This window comes from Mucor mucedo (assembly GCF_025094135.1).
Source record: "Mucor mucedo strain NRRL 3635 chromosome Unknown EV154scaffold_110, whole genome shotgun sequence".
In the NCBI taxonomy this organism is placed as follows: Eukaryota; Fungi; Mucoromycota; class Mucoromycetes; order Mucorales; family Mucoraceae; genus Mucor; species Mucor mucedo.
Window position 1 is genome coordinate 57,684 of NW_026252394.1, and position 15,490 is coordinate 73,173.

At 37.0% G+C, this 15,490-nt stretch overlaps 6 protein-coding genes across 6 annotated transcripts; 3 read left to right on the forward strand and 3 right to left on the reverse strand.

The window, feature by feature from the left end:
- The first annotated feature begins 7 nt into the window (after positions 1-7).
- EV154DRAFT_521593 (transcription initiation factor IID, 18kD subunit-domain-containing protein) lies at positions 8-569 on the forward strand. The gene is made up of 3 exons (XM_051602912.1): positions 8-94; positions 150-247; positions 298-569. The coding sequence occupies exons 1-3, from the start codon at positions 22-24 to the stop codon at positions 481-483; spliced, it is 357 nt and encodes a 118-aa protein (XP_051453714.1). The 5' UTR covers positions 8-21; the 3' UTR covers positions 484-569.
- EV154DRAFT_521596 (Pex12 amino terminal region-domain-containing protein) lies at positions 570-1,984 on the reverse strand. Its single transcript, XM_051602913.1, has 4 exons — positions 1,636-1,984; positions 1,436-1,583; positions 1,030-1,385; positions 570-965 (listed from the first exon to the last, which is right to left on the reverse strand). The coding sequence occupies exons 1-4, from the start codon at positions 1,849-1,851 to the stop codon at positions 576-578; spliced, it is 1,110 nt and encodes a 369-aa protein (XP_051453715.1). The 5' UTR covers positions 1,852-1,984; the 3' UTR covers positions 570-575.
- Positions 1,985-3,694: 1,710 nt separating this feature from the next.
- Positions 3,695-4,525, forward strand: EV154DRAFT_23074 (uncharacterized protein). The gene is made up of 3 exons (XM_051594496.1): positions 3,695-4,008; positions 4,075-4,231; positions 4,298-4,525. The coding sequence occupies exons 1-3, from the start codon at positions 3,863-3,865 to the stop codon at positions 4,427-4,429; spliced, it is 435 nt and encodes a 144-aa protein (XP_051453716.1). The 5' UTR covers positions 3,695-3,862; the 3' UTR covers positions 4,430-4,525.
- Positions 4,526-7,166: 2,641 nt separating this feature from the next.
- On the reverse strand, positions 7,167-10,108 carry EV154DRAFT_554728 (uncharacterized protein). Its single transcript, XM_051605220.1, has 2 exons — positions 9,416-10,108; positions 7,167-9,310 (listed from the first exon to the last, which is right to left on the reverse strand). The coding sequence occupies exons 1-2, from the start codon at positions 10,057-10,059 to the stop codon at positions 7,225-7,227; spliced, it is 2,730 nt and encodes a 909-aa protein (XP_051453717.1). The 5' UTR covers positions 10,060-10,108; the 3' UTR covers positions 7,167-7,224.
- Positions 10,109-10,242: 134 nt separating this feature from the next.
- On the forward strand, positions 10,243-11,904 carry EV154DRAFT_23104 (Alg9-like mannosyltransferase family-domain-containing protein). The gene has a single exon (XM_051594498.1). The coding sequence runs from the start codon at positions 10,300-10,302 to the stop codon at positions 11,788-11,790; it is 1,491 nt and encodes a 496-aa protein (XP_051453718.1). The 5' UTR covers positions 10,243-10,299; the 3' UTR covers positions 11,791-11,904.
- A 1,234-nt stretch (positions 11,905-13,138) lies between these two features.
- On the reverse strand, positions 13,139-15,193 carry EV154DRAFT_449553 (uncharacterized protein). The gene is made up of 4 exons (XM_051597183.1): positions 14,890-15,193; positions 13,998-14,839; positions 13,425-13,940; positions 13,139-13,365 (listed from the first exon to the last, which is right to left on the reverse strand). Exons 1-4 carry the CDS (start codon positions 15,084-15,086, stop codon positions 13,307-13,309), a joined length of 1,614 nt encoding a protein of 537 aa, XP_051453719.1. The 5' UTR covers positions 15,087-15,193; the 3' UTR covers positions 13,139-13,306.
- Positions 15,194-15,490: the final 297 nt, after the last annotated feature.

A 15,490-nucleotide genomic window follows, 5' to 3' on the forward strand; every position in this document is an offset into this window, starting at 1 on the left:
CCTTCATCTTTTTCTTTCGACATGAGTGATTTAAAAGAAACAGCTGGTCCAGGACGAAAGAAAACTGTCCGAAAGGGCATGTTCTCCAAAGACTGTAGGTTTTTTTTAATCTGAACATGTACAAAGTTGATTAATCTTGAGGTGCTTAGTACGCTTATTAATGTACGGTTTCGGCGACGTTCCTACTCCCGCTTCTGATTCAATTGCAGTTATGGACGATCTCGTCATCGATTATATTACTGAAATGGTAAACTAACTACAGCATACTACGAGATGCTTTTAATAATACTTTAATAGTGCCAAAAGGCCTCTGGCGTCGCAGATACCAGAGGAAAAGTGCGTGTTGAAGACTTCCAGTTTGTATTGAGAAACGATGCAAAAAAATTAGCTCGTGTTGAAGAGCTATTGTATATGTCTGAAGATATCAGAAGAGCGAAACAATCATTCGATCCAAAGGAAATGGAGGCGGGTGAAGAAGCTTAATTTGCAGGGTATCCGTCCCTCTTCCCCACACACTGTAAATATATTAAATATCGCGAATAAATGGAATCGATTTCTTTTTTTTATTATCGTAGTTATTCTTCTTTTTCTAATTCTACATAGCTTTCCTCCAAGACGGGTTTGTCTTCTATTTTTTCAATGTGTTTATGTATAGTAGTCACTTTTTCGCCACAACGAAGACATGGCCATTCATCACCAAACACAGACAACTTACTCTGGATACAATAGTAACAATATTGATGACCACAATTTGTTTCATAGGCGTTATGTACAGATAATTTCTGAATCTGGCCGATTGGGCCGCTGTGATTAGAGGCCGAATCATGACAGATAGCACATTGATTGTTAGGTAATTTATCATATCCCTTAGAAGAGACAAGATATGACTTGGGTAACAACATTCGCATCATCTTCATCTTTAATTTTTCAACGTTGATCAAAGGGACCAAAAACAACAAGAATTCCTATTTAAACACACTTGTTATACTTGTGTCAATCCAGACAAACAATAACCCCCCAGGAACTTACAGTGAATGCGTGCCACACCATTTGTCTATTTAAGAATTCAAAACTGACTTGTCTGTTCATTGATTTTTTGGAATAAACTAAACGCATCGCCAAGATACGATCAATAAGAGTACGGTATCTTCCATTCCATAAAAAGATAAGGAAATTGAGCAATGAGAATGCCTTCCAATATTTTTCGCCGGTTTGCAAAAGTTGGTATATCTTGTATTTTGTACTAGAATCGTCCATTTCTCCCCACCCTCTCATTGTAATGTATCGATTTGCTCTTGTCCAAGCGTATTGTCCTCCCACTGTAAATAATCCATATGCTATTTTCTGTCCTTGTGTCAATGGTGCATCTTTTGCAATAGACTCGACTAGTTTAATATTAGTAATTGTACTATCTGATACCCTATTTATCACTTACATGCTCCACCATGCTTCCACTCATTACGGTATTTTAAATTTTGAAGCTGGGAACCGTATGTTGCTGACGAATCATAAATGGACAGTTTGAACAATGTCAAGTTTAATAAACCCAATAATTCTGGTTCAAAGTTTTCTTTAATTGTTGGCTACCAAGTTAAGTAAGACTCAAGTAATTCGACATGTTTGCCTTTACTGTACCTTGAAAAGAGAAAGTGCTGCCCAAAGTTGTTCTTTTAAAATATCTACTAATTCCATGTCTAAAATATCTGAATCGAGTTGACTAACTCTCATAACCTTTAAAGAGGATGTCCGTAAAGAGGCCATAGATCTTCTCACTTTACGTAAAGCAGGCTGAATATCTTTCCAGTTCGAGTTCCATTCGGTGGGGATGGGTTGTGAAGGTAATCGTAACATTTCTAGTGTATGGGGGAAAGGTTAGGTCGTGCGAAAATCGCTTTGTTCTGAACTTCACATGCCGCAAAATCACATTCAGTCTCTGGGAATAAAAAAATCAATTTGACCCAGAAAGCTTAATTTTAACAAAAACGATTTTCTTACCAAATGCCAAACAACATGACACCCAGTTGGTTAGATGGTATGTATGAGGAATATTTCATTGATAAAAGTGATTACGTTCCTGTTGATAATTTCGAAAATGAAAGCTATAGCCCTGATATATTAGAATATTCTGATTACGATCATATCGGGTTGTCAAGAAGAAGTCTCACCAAAATTTCGTTGAGGATTTGTCGCAACAAAATGACGCTTTGTCTCAACAAGATGTTTACAACGTTTCGAACAACGTCTTCGATTTGAACGACAACAATGATAAATATGAGCCTGCGTTGACAGAGGAAGAAGCTATTGCTAAAGAGAAAGAAGCTATCGCAAAAGAATAAGCCGACAAAAAGGCTATTCGCAACTAGCCAATGACTCGAAGGAGAACATCGAAGGTGTTAAGGCTGCCTTTTTCGAGTCACTAAGCAAAGGATTTTCTAAAGCTGAAGCAGTTGAGGTTGAGGCACCTGCTGTTTTGTGTGAAGACCATGAAGTAAATTTCGGGAAGTGAAGTTATACTTCTTTCACCGTAGGTTCTTTTGACGGAAATGTCTAGAACTCCGTATTTTTTTCAAAGGTATTTTTTAGAATAACGTGATGGTCTGCACGTCGATTGACATGCCATATCGTCTAATCTTCATAGGATGATCGATTTCTGTTTGCCACAAAATCTGCTTCACTGTCATTACAAGCTATTATTGGAACACAGATAGACAATTACCAAGTTCTGACTTGCTTGGGGGGGATTTTGCAAGTGTTTCTATTTTAAGTAAAGGCTCAAACATTATGGATGATGAAACAAGCAATTAAATTATTCTGACATAAGCTCTTGTTTATCAGCCTATAAATAAAGCTGGTTCACACACTTTATTCTTCTCCTTTTCTTCTCCCTCAACACACTTCTTCTATCGTATGAAAGTAACCAATAACGTAAAAAGGTTTGTTTAGTAGTGACTCTTATTCCTTTGAAAAGACGCTAAAATGAAAAAAGATATTATTGCGGTATTGCGGCTGCGGCTAGTCTTTGCTATAGGAGGGCGACCTCCTAGGCAGGGTTCTTGAGTTTTTGGAACTCACGGACTGTGAATAGCAGGGATTGCACTGTAAATAGGTGCAATCATACTAGCCTGCTGGTCTTGGCCAGAACTCCTGTAAGTGGTATAAAAAAATACGTTTAAAAAAAATACGGAGGTCTAGACATTTCCTTTTTTGACTGATCTAAAAGTGTACTTTTACTAAAAAACATTTTATTGTAGGCCTTGTCAAAGTGAAATTCCAAGAGTGCAATTGCAAGCCTTTTTAGAAAACTTTAATGATCTTGCAATTCATGCCTACCAGCATTAGACAACCAAAGTCTGCTGTACACTTTGGTATCTTGCAAGCCATTCACGACCGTAAGGTAATCGATCAGGATTCAATCACGTCCTGGGTCGAGTGGATGAATTTGCAGATTTCAAGAAGAGCTGCTGCTAGTGACTCTGGTGAGGAGATAAGACTAAGAGAGGAAGAGTCTTGTTCTTTTTTTCTTTAATATTGTCAAAATGTTAACTTATTTCAATCTTACTTCCCCCAAGCTATGGACTCTGGCTAGCGTGTTGAAGGCTGTAGAGACTGTGTACCCTAACAACACGACACCCGGGAACAGCAACGCCAATTTTGATGATGACGCTGAGCCTGTAGAATTATCTTCGCGGTCATGCAATGTATGGCCTGAGGTTGCAACTTGTATCCTCCTTGAAATTATGGCTGGTATCTACAGCTACCTGCTGAGGAGAAGCGATACGGCCTTAAAGCAGCTTATCTGGGTACATTCGGCTGCTTTGCTAAAGAATCTGACTTGGCTATTGCTCTCCATCTAGACACGGTGATGAGTTATTTTGATGGCAATAGATATATGACAGAATTTATTAAAAAGTCCCAATCTATGGATAAGAAACACATGTACAAGTTATCCGATGGATCATATTTAGAGGAGCGACTCTTTAAATTTGGTTTAACTTGTACACATGAACAGTAAGTGTTATAATACAACGAGTAACTGAGAGGTTTTTTTGTTAAATTTTAGCAATTTTAATATAGCTTATACCATTCTTTCGTCTTTGACCCCAATGATTTGACATATATTCAAAAGAAGGTGCTGACCGAGGATCAAATGACAGAGTTAAAGTCTGTAAGCCCCGTTGAATTTCCTGATTTAGATGATGATTCAATTAATTATTTAATGAAATTTGTAACTGTAAGTCAGTCCTCCCTACCAAGTTATAAATCTTGATATTTAGTAATCTTAACAAATATTTAACAGGTGGCCACAACCGAAGACCTGCGAGTGGCTTTATACAAAAACGGAGACTATAACATGAATTACAACAAGGATCAGCATCAAATTAAGGATTGGATTCGACGCTCCTTGGATCACCTACTATTAGTCTATTAAAGTACTGATGACTTCACCATTAAACATAGTGAACAATGGTATCAGTCACGTAACTGGTTACCTCTCGAACTGCTTTTTGAGAAAATCAATGGGTCTAAAAGTCTTCGTGGTGAATCTTCTTCCGTTGCAAGCAGTGAAAGAAAGAATTTACAAAGATCAGTCCCATCTACTGACAAGTTGCAGGCAAAGAAAATGGGCACCAGAGTTGATATGTTGGTCACTGTTAATAATTTGGAGTTTTTATGCGAAGAAGATAAAGCCAGCGACGATAATACAAAAATGATTGAAGAACGTCATTTTAAGATCGGAAAAGAAATGAAAGACATTCTTTGGGGTTTATTTAGACGTTGCAAGTATGATCGCTCCAAGATGAGAAAACTTGTCTCATTCGGAATTACTACTTTCAAATTCAAGGCTTTTTGGCGTTCTTCACGTAGTTTACGGAGTGTTGAGGATATCATAGATATAATAATAAAGTTAATTGTCACATCACATTATGGATGGATAATAAATATAAAAGTTAATCATGAATCACGCATTACCCCACTTGTTCTCATCCTACCGTTGGAGTCTGTACATAGGGCACGTCCCTGTGTCGAGTAAATATATATTCTGCAAAAGCAATACAATCGAATGGGCCTGGACTATAGAATATTAATAGATCCTGAGCATAAATATTACTCTTGTCATTTGATGTTATAACTGTTGATCCCTCTGACTAATATTTATATACTCAGTATGGAAGGGCTAAAATTAAAGACATGTTGATTATTTACTATCACCAGATTATTACATCATGATCCAATAAGGCGCTTACTATTCTCCCTAGAACTATCCCAGTTCTTTATATAAATATCCATAGTTTTTTCTCATAGACCATCAAGACATTTTTGAATACGTTTTTAATTATATTTTTCGTCCATAATAAAAGTGGTATCCAAGTTCTAACAGTATCACTTTTGGTTTATTTTTTATTTTGTTCTCCATGCAAAACACGGAGTTAGAAAGCCTATGTAAAAAGGGTAAAAAAATACTGTGTTGTCTAAAAACAATGCTTGAAAGTGTCATCATTTTAAGGCTCACAGTCACAATAAAAATTGACAAATGAGTTTAATAAATTGGTTAGAGAGGAGCTGTGAGTCCTGAAAGGCAAAACACACACAAACTTTTTTAGCATTTAATGATTTAATCTACACTTGGAAGAGGGAGACTGTAAGTACCGAACGGCAAAAAAAAAAAGAAAAACTAAAGCACACGAGAGGGCTTCAGGGGAAATGTCTAGGACTCAAATGTATTTTTTAGAATCCCGTGATGGTCTATACATAAGTCTTTACGTCGATTGACATGCGATATCGTCTTAAGGTCATAGGATGATCGATTTCTGTTTGCCACAAAATCTGCTTCACTGTCATTACAAGCTATTACTGGAACACAGATAGACAATTACCAAGTTCTGACTTGCTTGGGGGGATTTTGCAAGTGTTTCTATTTTAAGTAAAGGCTCAAACATTATGGATGATGAAACAAGCAATTAAATTATTCTGACATAAGCTCTTGTTTATCAGCCTATAAATAAAGCTGGTTCACACACTTTATTCTTCTCCTTTTCTTCTCCCTCAACACACTTCTTCTATCGTATGAAAGTAACCAATAATGTAAAAAGGTTTGTTTAGTAGTGACTCTTATTCCTTTGAAAAGACGCTAAAATGAAAAAAGATATTATTGCGGTATTGCGGCTGCGGCTAGTCTTTGCTATAGGAGGGCGACCTCCTAGGCAGGGTTCTTGAGTTTTTGGAACTCACGGACTGTGAATAGCAGGGATTGCACTGTAAATAGTTGTAATTATATTGGCCTGCTGGTCTTGATCAGAATTCCTGTAAGTGGAGGTCAAGACATTTCCGGCCGTAGGTCCCGATCGGCAGTCTGAAGAATGCCTAGAAAACCGGTCGGGAGGTCGGTTTTTTTTATATGCGACTTTAAACTTGGTTATGTAGCACGCATAACTCGTTCTTCTGTATTTAAAGTCCTTGCTAATATCTCCGAATTAAGCAAGTTGTTACCCATGCTGTATATGATGCTTGTATTTCGTTTGATGATTATGGCTAATGTTGATATTATTACTGAAGCAGCACCTGAATCTGATGTCAGAAGCAGTTTAAAAGGCCACACTCACCGAAACCAGAAGATGACTTTGTTCGTGCTGTTAAAAAAATGTTAACGCAACCAGTCCTGACGAAGCAGCAACATCAAGATTTAAATCCGTACTGAAACAAGGACAAGAAAAGAAGTGTTAAGACTTTTTCTATAAAATAAAGTTTTCTCTATTCCCGTGTAATTTTTATACACTCTTATATACCATTGTAACAAGTGTGCGTCTTTTTCTTTTTTTTTTTTACCTTGGTGTTAGTATGCAGCTCTGTTACTGTATACTAAATGATCATGTAGCTGGACCCTTTTTTATTGTCAATAAAGAAAGATATTTTTAATATAAATATTCCAGATTTTAATTCATTATATTTTTTAGACAGTTTTATCTGTAATAATAAACGTCTCAACTTACTTATTACAGTCTTATTACACAATTACTTTTTTTGTAACCGACAATATCCGCCAGCCGGACTGAATCTATAAGCTGACATCTACCGAGATTGAATAATTGAAAAGGAAATATCTATATGGATAATAGAATAAAAAAGACTATAAACTTTGCTCAAACCAATTATTTACAATGGACGAAGCCCTGGTTGCCTCATTTATTATTATTATTATTATTACTGTACAGTTTTTATTATCTTTTAGATTCCAAGGGAGATACCGAAATCTCCGCCAAATGACAATCTTGGTAACCTCGGTGGCGGACAATCATCTTGGATTATATCATTTACGGTATTATTTGATGAACCTTGTAAGTGTGACGATGGACCTTGTACGTGCGACGATGGACCTTGTAACTGTGATGATGAACCTTGTAACTGTGATGATGAACCTTGTAACTTTGATGATGTGCCTTGTAAGTGCTCCGGAAAAGGCTCCTCTTCTACGATTTCATCGTCACTGTCATCCGTGTATATTTTGGTTAATCTCCTACTTGGATCCTTTTTAGGTGGTATAGTAGTGGATGTGGGTATGGGTGGTAATCTAGCGTTGATATATCTATTGGGTGGTGTGGAATCATAACTATTGTCACTGTACCGACTCATCATCATCAACGATTGTATATCTGGATCAACCGTAGATGAAGATCTTCCTCTTGAAACTAAGGAAGGGCCTAGTTGCAATGAATCATTTGTTAACGATGATATAGTAGATAACGCAATTCTTCTATGGAGTGCGTAGCTGGTTCGAGGAGATAAAACCGCTGACGATGCTACTGTGTTCATGGCGGGAGACATGGCAGTAGCGGAATCTGGAAACGTTTCTTCCACTTGTGATGCTTGGATCTCTTGATGTCGCAAAGCAATCGTTGCTGGTAATCCGGGAGCGGGGCTAAAGACGGGCGAAGGGGGTCTTGAATGAAGCGTGGGATAACTCTTATTTGTTGATAATGTAGCGGAAGAGCTTAGGCTCGGTGCATTTGCACTTGTCATTGATGAGTCAGAATAAATTGATCTTAGATCATCATTGCTATCGTCATACCCTGACCATTGTTTGTTCTTTCTGTTGTTTGTGGTGTTATTATGACTATTATCGTTTCGACTATTAATTACGGCTCGATCAACAGCGGGTAAAACATCTGAACTTCCTGAATCATTTATTATTTTATTTTTAGCTGGCTGTGGAGGTAGTGGTAATGGTAGATTGACAGGTGGTGGTGGTAGTGGCCCTCTTTCTTTTCTATTTGCAAGATCAATGTTAAGAGGCGGTAGAGCTTTTCTGTGCATCACTTGTCTCCTCATGGTTGGTGTAGTCGTTCGAGGTCTTTCCTCTGGATCTGCCTCATCAGGTTTGTATAATTCTTCTTGAGACATTATACCAAGCTCAAAATTGGGTGGTTGTAAGGCGTTTCTGTACATTGGTTGTCTTCTCATGGTTGGCGTAGTAGTTCTTGGTCTTTCCTCTGGATATATTGCATCTGGTTTGTATGATAATTCTTGCGATACTGTACTAAGATCCAGAGCAGAAGCAAACTTTTTCAACTGTCTATGTTCTTCCTGTTTCAAATAAGAGCTACCCGTTTCTGGGGTTGGGGACAATGCACGTCTACCTCCGGTAGCAATATCATATTGACATGAGTGGTTATTGTTCGAAACCATATAAGGCGTTGGTGTTGTCGTTTTCATTTCGTTGACAAACATCATAGGTGTCACACGTCCGGTTATATTTCCTTCCTCATCGTCACTTACTTCAGGCATGATATTATTGTCACGAATTACACTGTAACTGTCGTTATTTTGGGTTGTCAGGTCATCGTCCGTTATATTTTGGGGAGCAGATCTTGATTCTAAGCGGTACGGTAAGAATTCTGAACGAGCCACCTCTTCAAAAGCATACTTCATCATCATGTCATCTGCAGGTGCACTGGAGGCAGATGATTCTCTTTTAGGAATGGATGCAACGATGATTGGGATTTTTGCTTTGATCTCTTCGTATTTCATGCCAAATTGGAAAGTCACTTCGATTTGGTGATAAATAGATACAAGTGGGGAATCCAAAGTGTAAGACAAATAAGGGTGGAGACGATGTCGTACAAGACATGGTCGTTTCCAAGCCGAAGTTGTCGAATCGGGTATGTGAATGAGTGCAGGGACTGTTCTCTTGATAAATTTAACATGTGTGTCTTTGTAGTGACTGGCATCAGCCATTTTTTGGTCCAAGTCAAATATTTGTGAATCTCTATTACTGTATGATAAATCGGAATCTGATTTTGATAAAGACTGTCGTCTGGAAGGAGTCCAATCGAATTAATTAATTTGTTATAATTGACATGTCTTTTCTAAGAAAAAAACACAAAAAAAACAAACAAAAACAGAAAGAAAAAAAAATTACCTGTATAATTCTATTTGAACCAAACGAGTTCTAATTGATTGAACAGTCTTTTGGTTTGCGAAACTAATGTATTTGATAGCAATAGGAATATGTTCTTGTTCAATACACACGATTTGCGGGGCATCAATCTCGTAATGAAATTTACCAGGTACAGTTCTTTGAAATAATTTCGTCTCAATGATAGGCGCCAGCTCCTTGTATGGCAATAAATGTCTACGTAATACAATTGGATACTCGGCAGTAAGTGTTCTTGTTATACCAGTAGAGATGGATACAATGACTTTGTAATTGATTGTTGCTCTTTTTACTAATAAGCTTCTGGGGTATATGTTTGGTATATCCATTTCCCAAGGTATTACATGATCCCCTGCTGGTAAGGTCGTCCTTCCAAAAATAGGAAGCTTCAGCTTTGGTAAAAGAGGCGAGGTCATTTCAATGTTTGTAGGTTGATGTAAGGTAATGTGACTAAAACCTTTGAATTTGACAGACATATTTCGGATCTTGACTGGCTTAGTGAGAGTAAATCTTACTTCGCCTTTTAATACACGTGCTGGTTCATTTGTATTATCGAACTTTGCTGGACCAATGAAATCTAGATAACCTTCTGTTGGCTCTATTTCTATTGATTTGAAGCCATCCTTCATATTTATAAGCTTTAATTTTATTGATTGGAAAATGGTATAGACTGTAAATAAGAAAAAAAGAGAAAAGAAAAATAAATAAGTAAACAGCTATCTAATTTTTTTAAATGTGATACGGACATTATGTTTTTGGGATAAAGAAGAAAATTATAAAGAAAGGTCGCACTTAACTTTGGTCAAACATTAATTTTTTTAATTTTCTATTTTGAGTTTTGTCTTTTTATTTATTGTTTGAATCTCGAAATGAAGCTCGTGTTAGCATGCCTATTCACTTTAGTTGTGCTAGAAGCTTACTTAGCCCCATTCACAAAAGTAGAAGAAAGTTTCAACCTTCAAGCAACTCATGACATTATACATCAAGCTTCCCACTACGATCATTTGGATTTTCCCGGTGTTGTACCGCGTACTTTTCTGGGTGCTACGATTTTAAGCTTGATAGGCTGGCCATTTATTCATTTTTTTCCCCTGTCACCTATCGACGAACAAGTATTAGTTCGTATTATACTTTCGGCTGGCGTTGTATTTTCCCTCGGTAAATTTGCCTCCGGAGGTGTTCGTTCTTTATTTGGTTCTTTTACTGCTCAAATCACCATAGCTCTTTTGGTATGCCAATTCCACCTCGTGTTTTGGGCGTCTCGCACTTTACCAAATATGTTTGCGTTGCCATGGGTTATGATGGGCTTGTCTCATTGGCTGATTAGTTTGTCTCAAACAAGCGGTCGCACGTATCACATCGAACAAATGATTCGGTTCCTGACATTTTCTGGGATTATTTTTAGATTCGAAGCTGGAATTATGTTGGTCATTTTGGTGGGCACGGAATGGCTTTGCGGTAGTATTACATTGGGAAATAGCTTTAAGCAAACAATTGTAACTGCAATTATTAGTTTAATTATTTCTGTACCACTAGACTCTTTCTTCTGGAATGAATGGGTATGGCCCGAGGGTATGGTTTTTTACTTTAATGCTATTCTTAACAAAAGCTCTGATTGGGGAACCTTACCATTCCATGCGTACTTTCTGTCATTTTTACCGCGTCTATTATTAATATCATATCCATTATCGATTATCGGTTTCTTTTTGGACTCGCGTGTTCGCCGAATGCTATCCCCAATGATTGTTTATATCCTTATTTTCTCGTGTTTGCCACACAAAGAATGGAGATTTATTATTTATACTATACCTGTGTTTACTGCCGCCGCTGCCGCTTCCGTTTCTTCGGTTATTACAGCCGCCCATCGTTCTCAGATCCAACGTGTAGCATCAGTGGCTATTGTTTTGGGTGCCCTCGCTTCATTCGCTATTTCTATTATCATGTTCCAAATTTCACGACTTAACTATCCTGGGGGAGAAGCTCTTTACACTTTACATGAAATCGAGAATAATACACCTTATGTCAGTGTTCATATGGATGCAGACACGGCCATGACAGGTGCTTCTCTTTATGGTCAGTCCAATCCTCACTGGTCATACTCCAAGAATGAGTCACATAGCTCGGAAGAGGACTTTCTTAAAGCACACTATACACACATTATTACCTCCACACCCGAAAAATTTGATAAGTCTATATTTGAAGTGATTGATCAAACCTACGGACTTGATAAAGTCTCACTGAAATCAATCTCAGAATATATGAAATCTCTTCGGTCGATGGATATATCACCTATTTCATTCAAGATGTCACCAAAGCTATTTACGCTCAAGTTGATTCAGCCTCAAAACAATTTGGATTGAATTTACCGTACGCAAATATCCTGTTGTGCTTTATAGCAAGACATAGGTACGTCTTTCAAAAAATAAAAGTTTCTGTGTTTTTAAGTTACCGATACGCGATTGTCCCTCTTTGCGTTGTCTCTTTCTTTTGTATTATTTTGTTTAGTAGGATAAAAGGGAAAATGGGTGAGTTGGCCATCTTTGTTGGGATTAGCTTTAGAGTCGAAGGTAAGATACAGCCTTATTTTGATGGTAATTGAGGGTAATGGAAGTCTGTTTGAGTTGAAGAATTTGAAAAGTATACAAAAACATTTATCACTCGTTGTTTGTACATTCATTAAATTGTACAGTCCTTCTAGTTGTGCACGACAGCAACTACTCTATCAAGCTACTACTTATTTTAAAAAAAGTAACCCTTGTTACGCTCCTCGCCCATTACTGATATATCTTGCCGGAAAATCTGTCTGCTACGAAAGTCTAATGACATTAGTCTTTGTAAGCATTATGTGGAATTGTATAACATGATTATTTATCGCTGACTTCAGTCTTTAATAACTTAATGAGTCATTTTACGCTCGATTTAGAAGATGATGCTTATACAGATTACGCGAAGACGGAAAAGCAACGGACAAAAGGTATGCACATCTTGTATTTGTTACATCAATACCTTGGAGCAAAATTGATGAAACCACACTCATATTCAACTATTGTGAGTAACCCATGTTTGTCATAAAACGGGAATTAAATCGCATGAAATTAAAGCGTATAAAATTAAAGCGCGTGAAATTAAAATCTAATTTCTGCAAACTTTCAGTCTATGTCAAAGCGGAACTAAACCTTTTGTAAATAAAATGTTCTCAAAACATCGAAGATCGGCGAACTGGTCACTATAATATTTAGTATATGTAAATTTCATATGTAAAACCCTTATCTATCTAATTTTTATAATTAAAAGAATGTGAATAGTTCTAAGTGTCTTTTATTGACTGTGTGTATTTCGTTATCAGCGTACAAATTTGATAAATGACAAATCATATAAACAAAGGTAACACATATTTGCTGACGATGTCTTGGTAGCCATCAATATATATATAATCTGTAACATTAAAAATAAAGTGTGTACACAAATGAATACACATCATGACATTTTTTCTTTGTGCTCACTTTGATGTTATTGCATTAATAGGCTTCTTCTTTTTTTTTTTAATAAAGTGGGGAGAAATTATCTTTTTATTTTTAATGTTACACGGGCGATCCACTGTATTACTACGGCGCATGTTTGATTAAATTTAAGGCTAATCATTATGTCTTACAGCACGATCTGGTCAAATACATCAATTTCATATATGCGGCAATAAACCGTGTTCTATTTTGGATTAATTTGGATTTATAATTGATGTATGTATGGAAAGGGGAGGGAAATGGTTGTGTATAATGTATATGATTTTCTATAAGATAGTGGCCTATTTTTTTTCTGAAAAATGTATATATAGAAAGAGAAGGGGGGTTTATGTATGTATAAAGGATGAAAAGAGATCTACTCGATATCATTTGTGGAAGTGGCAGGAGTGGTTGTATTTGAAGGTGAAGATTGAGCTAATAAAAACATAATGTAAATAAAGTAAAATAGAACGAGTATCAATCGAAAGACCTACTATATGTGTTTAAAAAATCATCCATATTAACAAAATCTAAACCATTAGTATCATTTTCGAACCCTAACTCTGTAGCAAGTGATTTTAAACTAGATTCTAATTCTTCCGCTGCTGCTGCAGAAGAGTTAATCGGGGTACCGACAACGGGTGTATTGTTTGGAGTTGCTGCATCTGGGATATGTGACATGAGTGATGCTTCGTTGAACGACTCGCTCTTATTGAAAGGTTCGTTCTTAGTGAAAATCTCATTCTTAATGTAAGATTCATTCTTGACGTATGGCTCACTCTTGATGTACGACTCCTTTTTGATATATGGTTCGATGGACGAGGATGTTGGTACATCAAAGTAACTGCTATTTGTCAATTGGTTGAATAATGCTGGGTTTGTTTGTGCCAAACTGACCAAGCCCTGAAATTGGGGTAAATTAAGGAGCGATGAGAGGTCAGGCGTATTCGAATGACTATTGGAAACAATATTGTGCTGTGTTGTATTAGTATTCAAATTTGGTGCTGTTACTATAAGCAAACAAAAATATTAGTAATTAAGCATAAACAGTTTAAAGTCTTATGTACCCAATGATGCCGCCGTTGCTTTCTTTGTTTGATCATTAAGTGCAATTGCAGCTGCAAGGTCGGCAGTTGCGGGATTTGGTGATGGGGAATTGGAAGGAGAATTAATCTGGTTGATAGTAGGCGGAAGGGAAACGTCATTCACAAATTCAGAAATATCGAATTGTGGCGAGGGACGCGAATATTCGGAACTCTGTTCCTCACTCTCTTCGTCTACATCTTCAATTTTGCTGTATCTTCTCTTTTTTTCATTGTTCACGTTGTTATCTGTGACGTCGCCAAGCAAAAATCTTCTTTTACGAGGAATTACAACGTGCTTATTTTTATCGCTGGAAAATACAGAGGCTAAAAACCTAAGGATTTTGTCAATCGTTTCTTGGTGTCTATGATGTCTTTCTCTTGAAGCGACGTTTTCTTGCCATAACACTTGATTATCAGTTTGAACATTTTTTAATTCATTACTGATAGACATTTGATGCTTTTTGATGGCAGCAATTTCATCCAGAATATGGTGAAGGTCTACTGTACCGGTCTCTTTTTCCTCAGAATCTCGACCTTTCTTTCTGGTAACTAATAACAATAAATCAGGCTGATTACGCTGGAAATGGGGATTACTAAATTCCCAGCGTTCTGTTTCTCCCTCAGTGCTAAGTACGCCATTTTGAAGGTGTGGTACCTTGTGAAATCCATACATGTTCAATTGACGTACAAAGGAAGAAAAATTGCTATGCTTAAAAAACCGAGGCAGAACCTTTTTAGCAAACTCTTCATGACGAACAACAATAAAAGAAAGGCCGTCCTCTGACCACCTAATCAACTCATCTGTAGTATGATCATCTACCATGCTATTCTAATATTTTAGACTCGGCAAGTCAATGTTAAAAAAAAACCTTACTTGTATAACTTATTTAAAAATGCCGGAACATTTTGTAGCTTGTTTCTTTGAATTTGACTAGGGTTCATAACCATTTTTGCTGATGTTGAAGCTGTGGTAGCAGCAGAGGGTCTATGAACAGAGTTTGCCGTTTGTGTTGCTGGATTAGGGGCAATCGAGCTCAGCAAAGGTGCAATCGAAGCAGGGATTTGACTCATTTTGTACTTGTTGAAAGATAAAGTGATATAAATATAAAAAAAAGTGCGGCGCCTCTTTTATTCGTTATTTTAAACGAGTAGAAAATAATTGCTATTGACAAACAATGATGGAAAAGCCTTCAGTTCTAAAAAAATCTTCACACTTGGGGCGCTGAGTACAAAGTTCACACTGCGATTAAGCCGTAAAGCAAGTCACGAACCCCTCCTTTTGTGCACTTCTACCTTTGCTCAAGAAGTATCCTGCATTCATTGTATGTCGGCATATACACTTTCAAAGCGTAGTTATATTGTGCTTCTTTTATTTACCTAGCTTAAAGTGGTTAAAATTGAGGTCATTTATCTCCACGGGCTGATAAAAAACGAAACCAATAACGAAGAGGATCCCCAAGAAAACTTGAGTTGAT

What these genes read in the sequence shown, in the direction of transcription:
- EV154DRAFT_521596 (XM_051602913.1), bottom strand. Translation starts at nt 1,851, where the DNA reads ATGTTACGATTACCTTCACAACCCATCCCCACCGAATGGAACTCGAAC. An exon ending in GTGGAAGCATGGTGGAGCAT is followed by an intron (nt 1,386 to 1,435) that starts GTAAGTGATAAA and finishes ATATTAAACTAG; the next exon opens with TCGAGTCTATTGCAAAAGAT. An exon ending in TGGTGTGGCACGCATTCACT is followed by an intron (nt 966 to 1,029) that starts GTAAGTTCCTGG and finishes GTGTTTAAATAG; the next exon opens with GAATTCTTGTTGTTTTTGGT.
- EV154DRAFT_554728 (XM_051605220.1), bottom strand. Translation starts at nt 10,059, where the DNA reads ATGAAGGATGGCTTCAAATCAATAGAAATAGAGCCAACAGAAGGTTAT. An exon ending in GTTCAAATAGAATTATACAG is followed by an intron (nt 9,311 to 9,415) that starts GTAATTTTTTTT and finishes GACTCCTTCCAG; the next exon opens with ACGACAGTCTTTATCAAAAT.
- EV154DRAFT_23074 (XM_051594496.1), top strand. Translation starts at nt 3,863, where the DNA reads ATGAGTTATTTTGATGGCAATAGATATATGACAGAATTTATTAAAAAG. An exon ending in TTAACTTGTACACATGAACA is followed by an intron (nt 4,009 to 4,074) that starts GTAAGTGTTATA and finishes ATTTTAATATAG; the next exon opens with CTTATACCATTCTTTCGTCT. An exon ending in ATTTAATGAAATTTGTAACT is followed by an intron (nt 4,232 to 4,297) that starts GTAAGTCAGTCC and finishes AATATTTAACAG; the next exon opens with GTGGCCACAACCGAAGACCT.
- EV154DRAFT_23104 (XM_051594498.1), top strand. Translation starts at nt 10,300, where the DNA reads ATGAAGCTCGTGTTAGCATGCCTATTCACTTTAGTTGTGCTAGAAGCT.
- EV154DRAFT_521593 (XM_051602912.1), top strand. Translation starts at nt 22, where the DNA reads ATGAGTGATTTAAAAGAAACAGCTGGTCCAGGACGAAAGAAAACTGTC. An exon ending in GGGCATGTTCTCCAAAGACT is followed by an intron (nt 95 to 149) that starts GTAGGTTTTTTT and finishes TGAGGTGCTTAG; the next exon opens with TACGCTTATTAATGTACGGT. An exon ending in TCGATTATATTACTGAAATG is followed by an intron (nt 248 to 297) that starts GTAAACTAACTA and finishes ATACTTTAATAG; the next exon opens with TGCCAAAAGGCCTCTGGCGT.
- EV154DRAFT_449553 (XM_051597183.1), bottom strand. Translation starts at nt 15,086, where the DNA reads ATGAGTCAAATCCCTGCTTCGATTGCACCTTTGCTGAGCTCGATTGCC. An exon ending in AGCAACGGCGGCATCATTGG is followed by an intron (nt 13,941 to 13,997) that starts GTACATAAGACT and finishes GTTTGCTTATAG; the next exon opens with TAACAGCACCAAATTTGAAT. An exon ending in TGATTTTTTAAACACATATA is followed by an intron (nt 13,366 to 13,424) that starts GTAGGTCTTTCG and finishes TGTTTTTATTAG; the next exon opens with CTCAATCTTCACCTTCAAAT.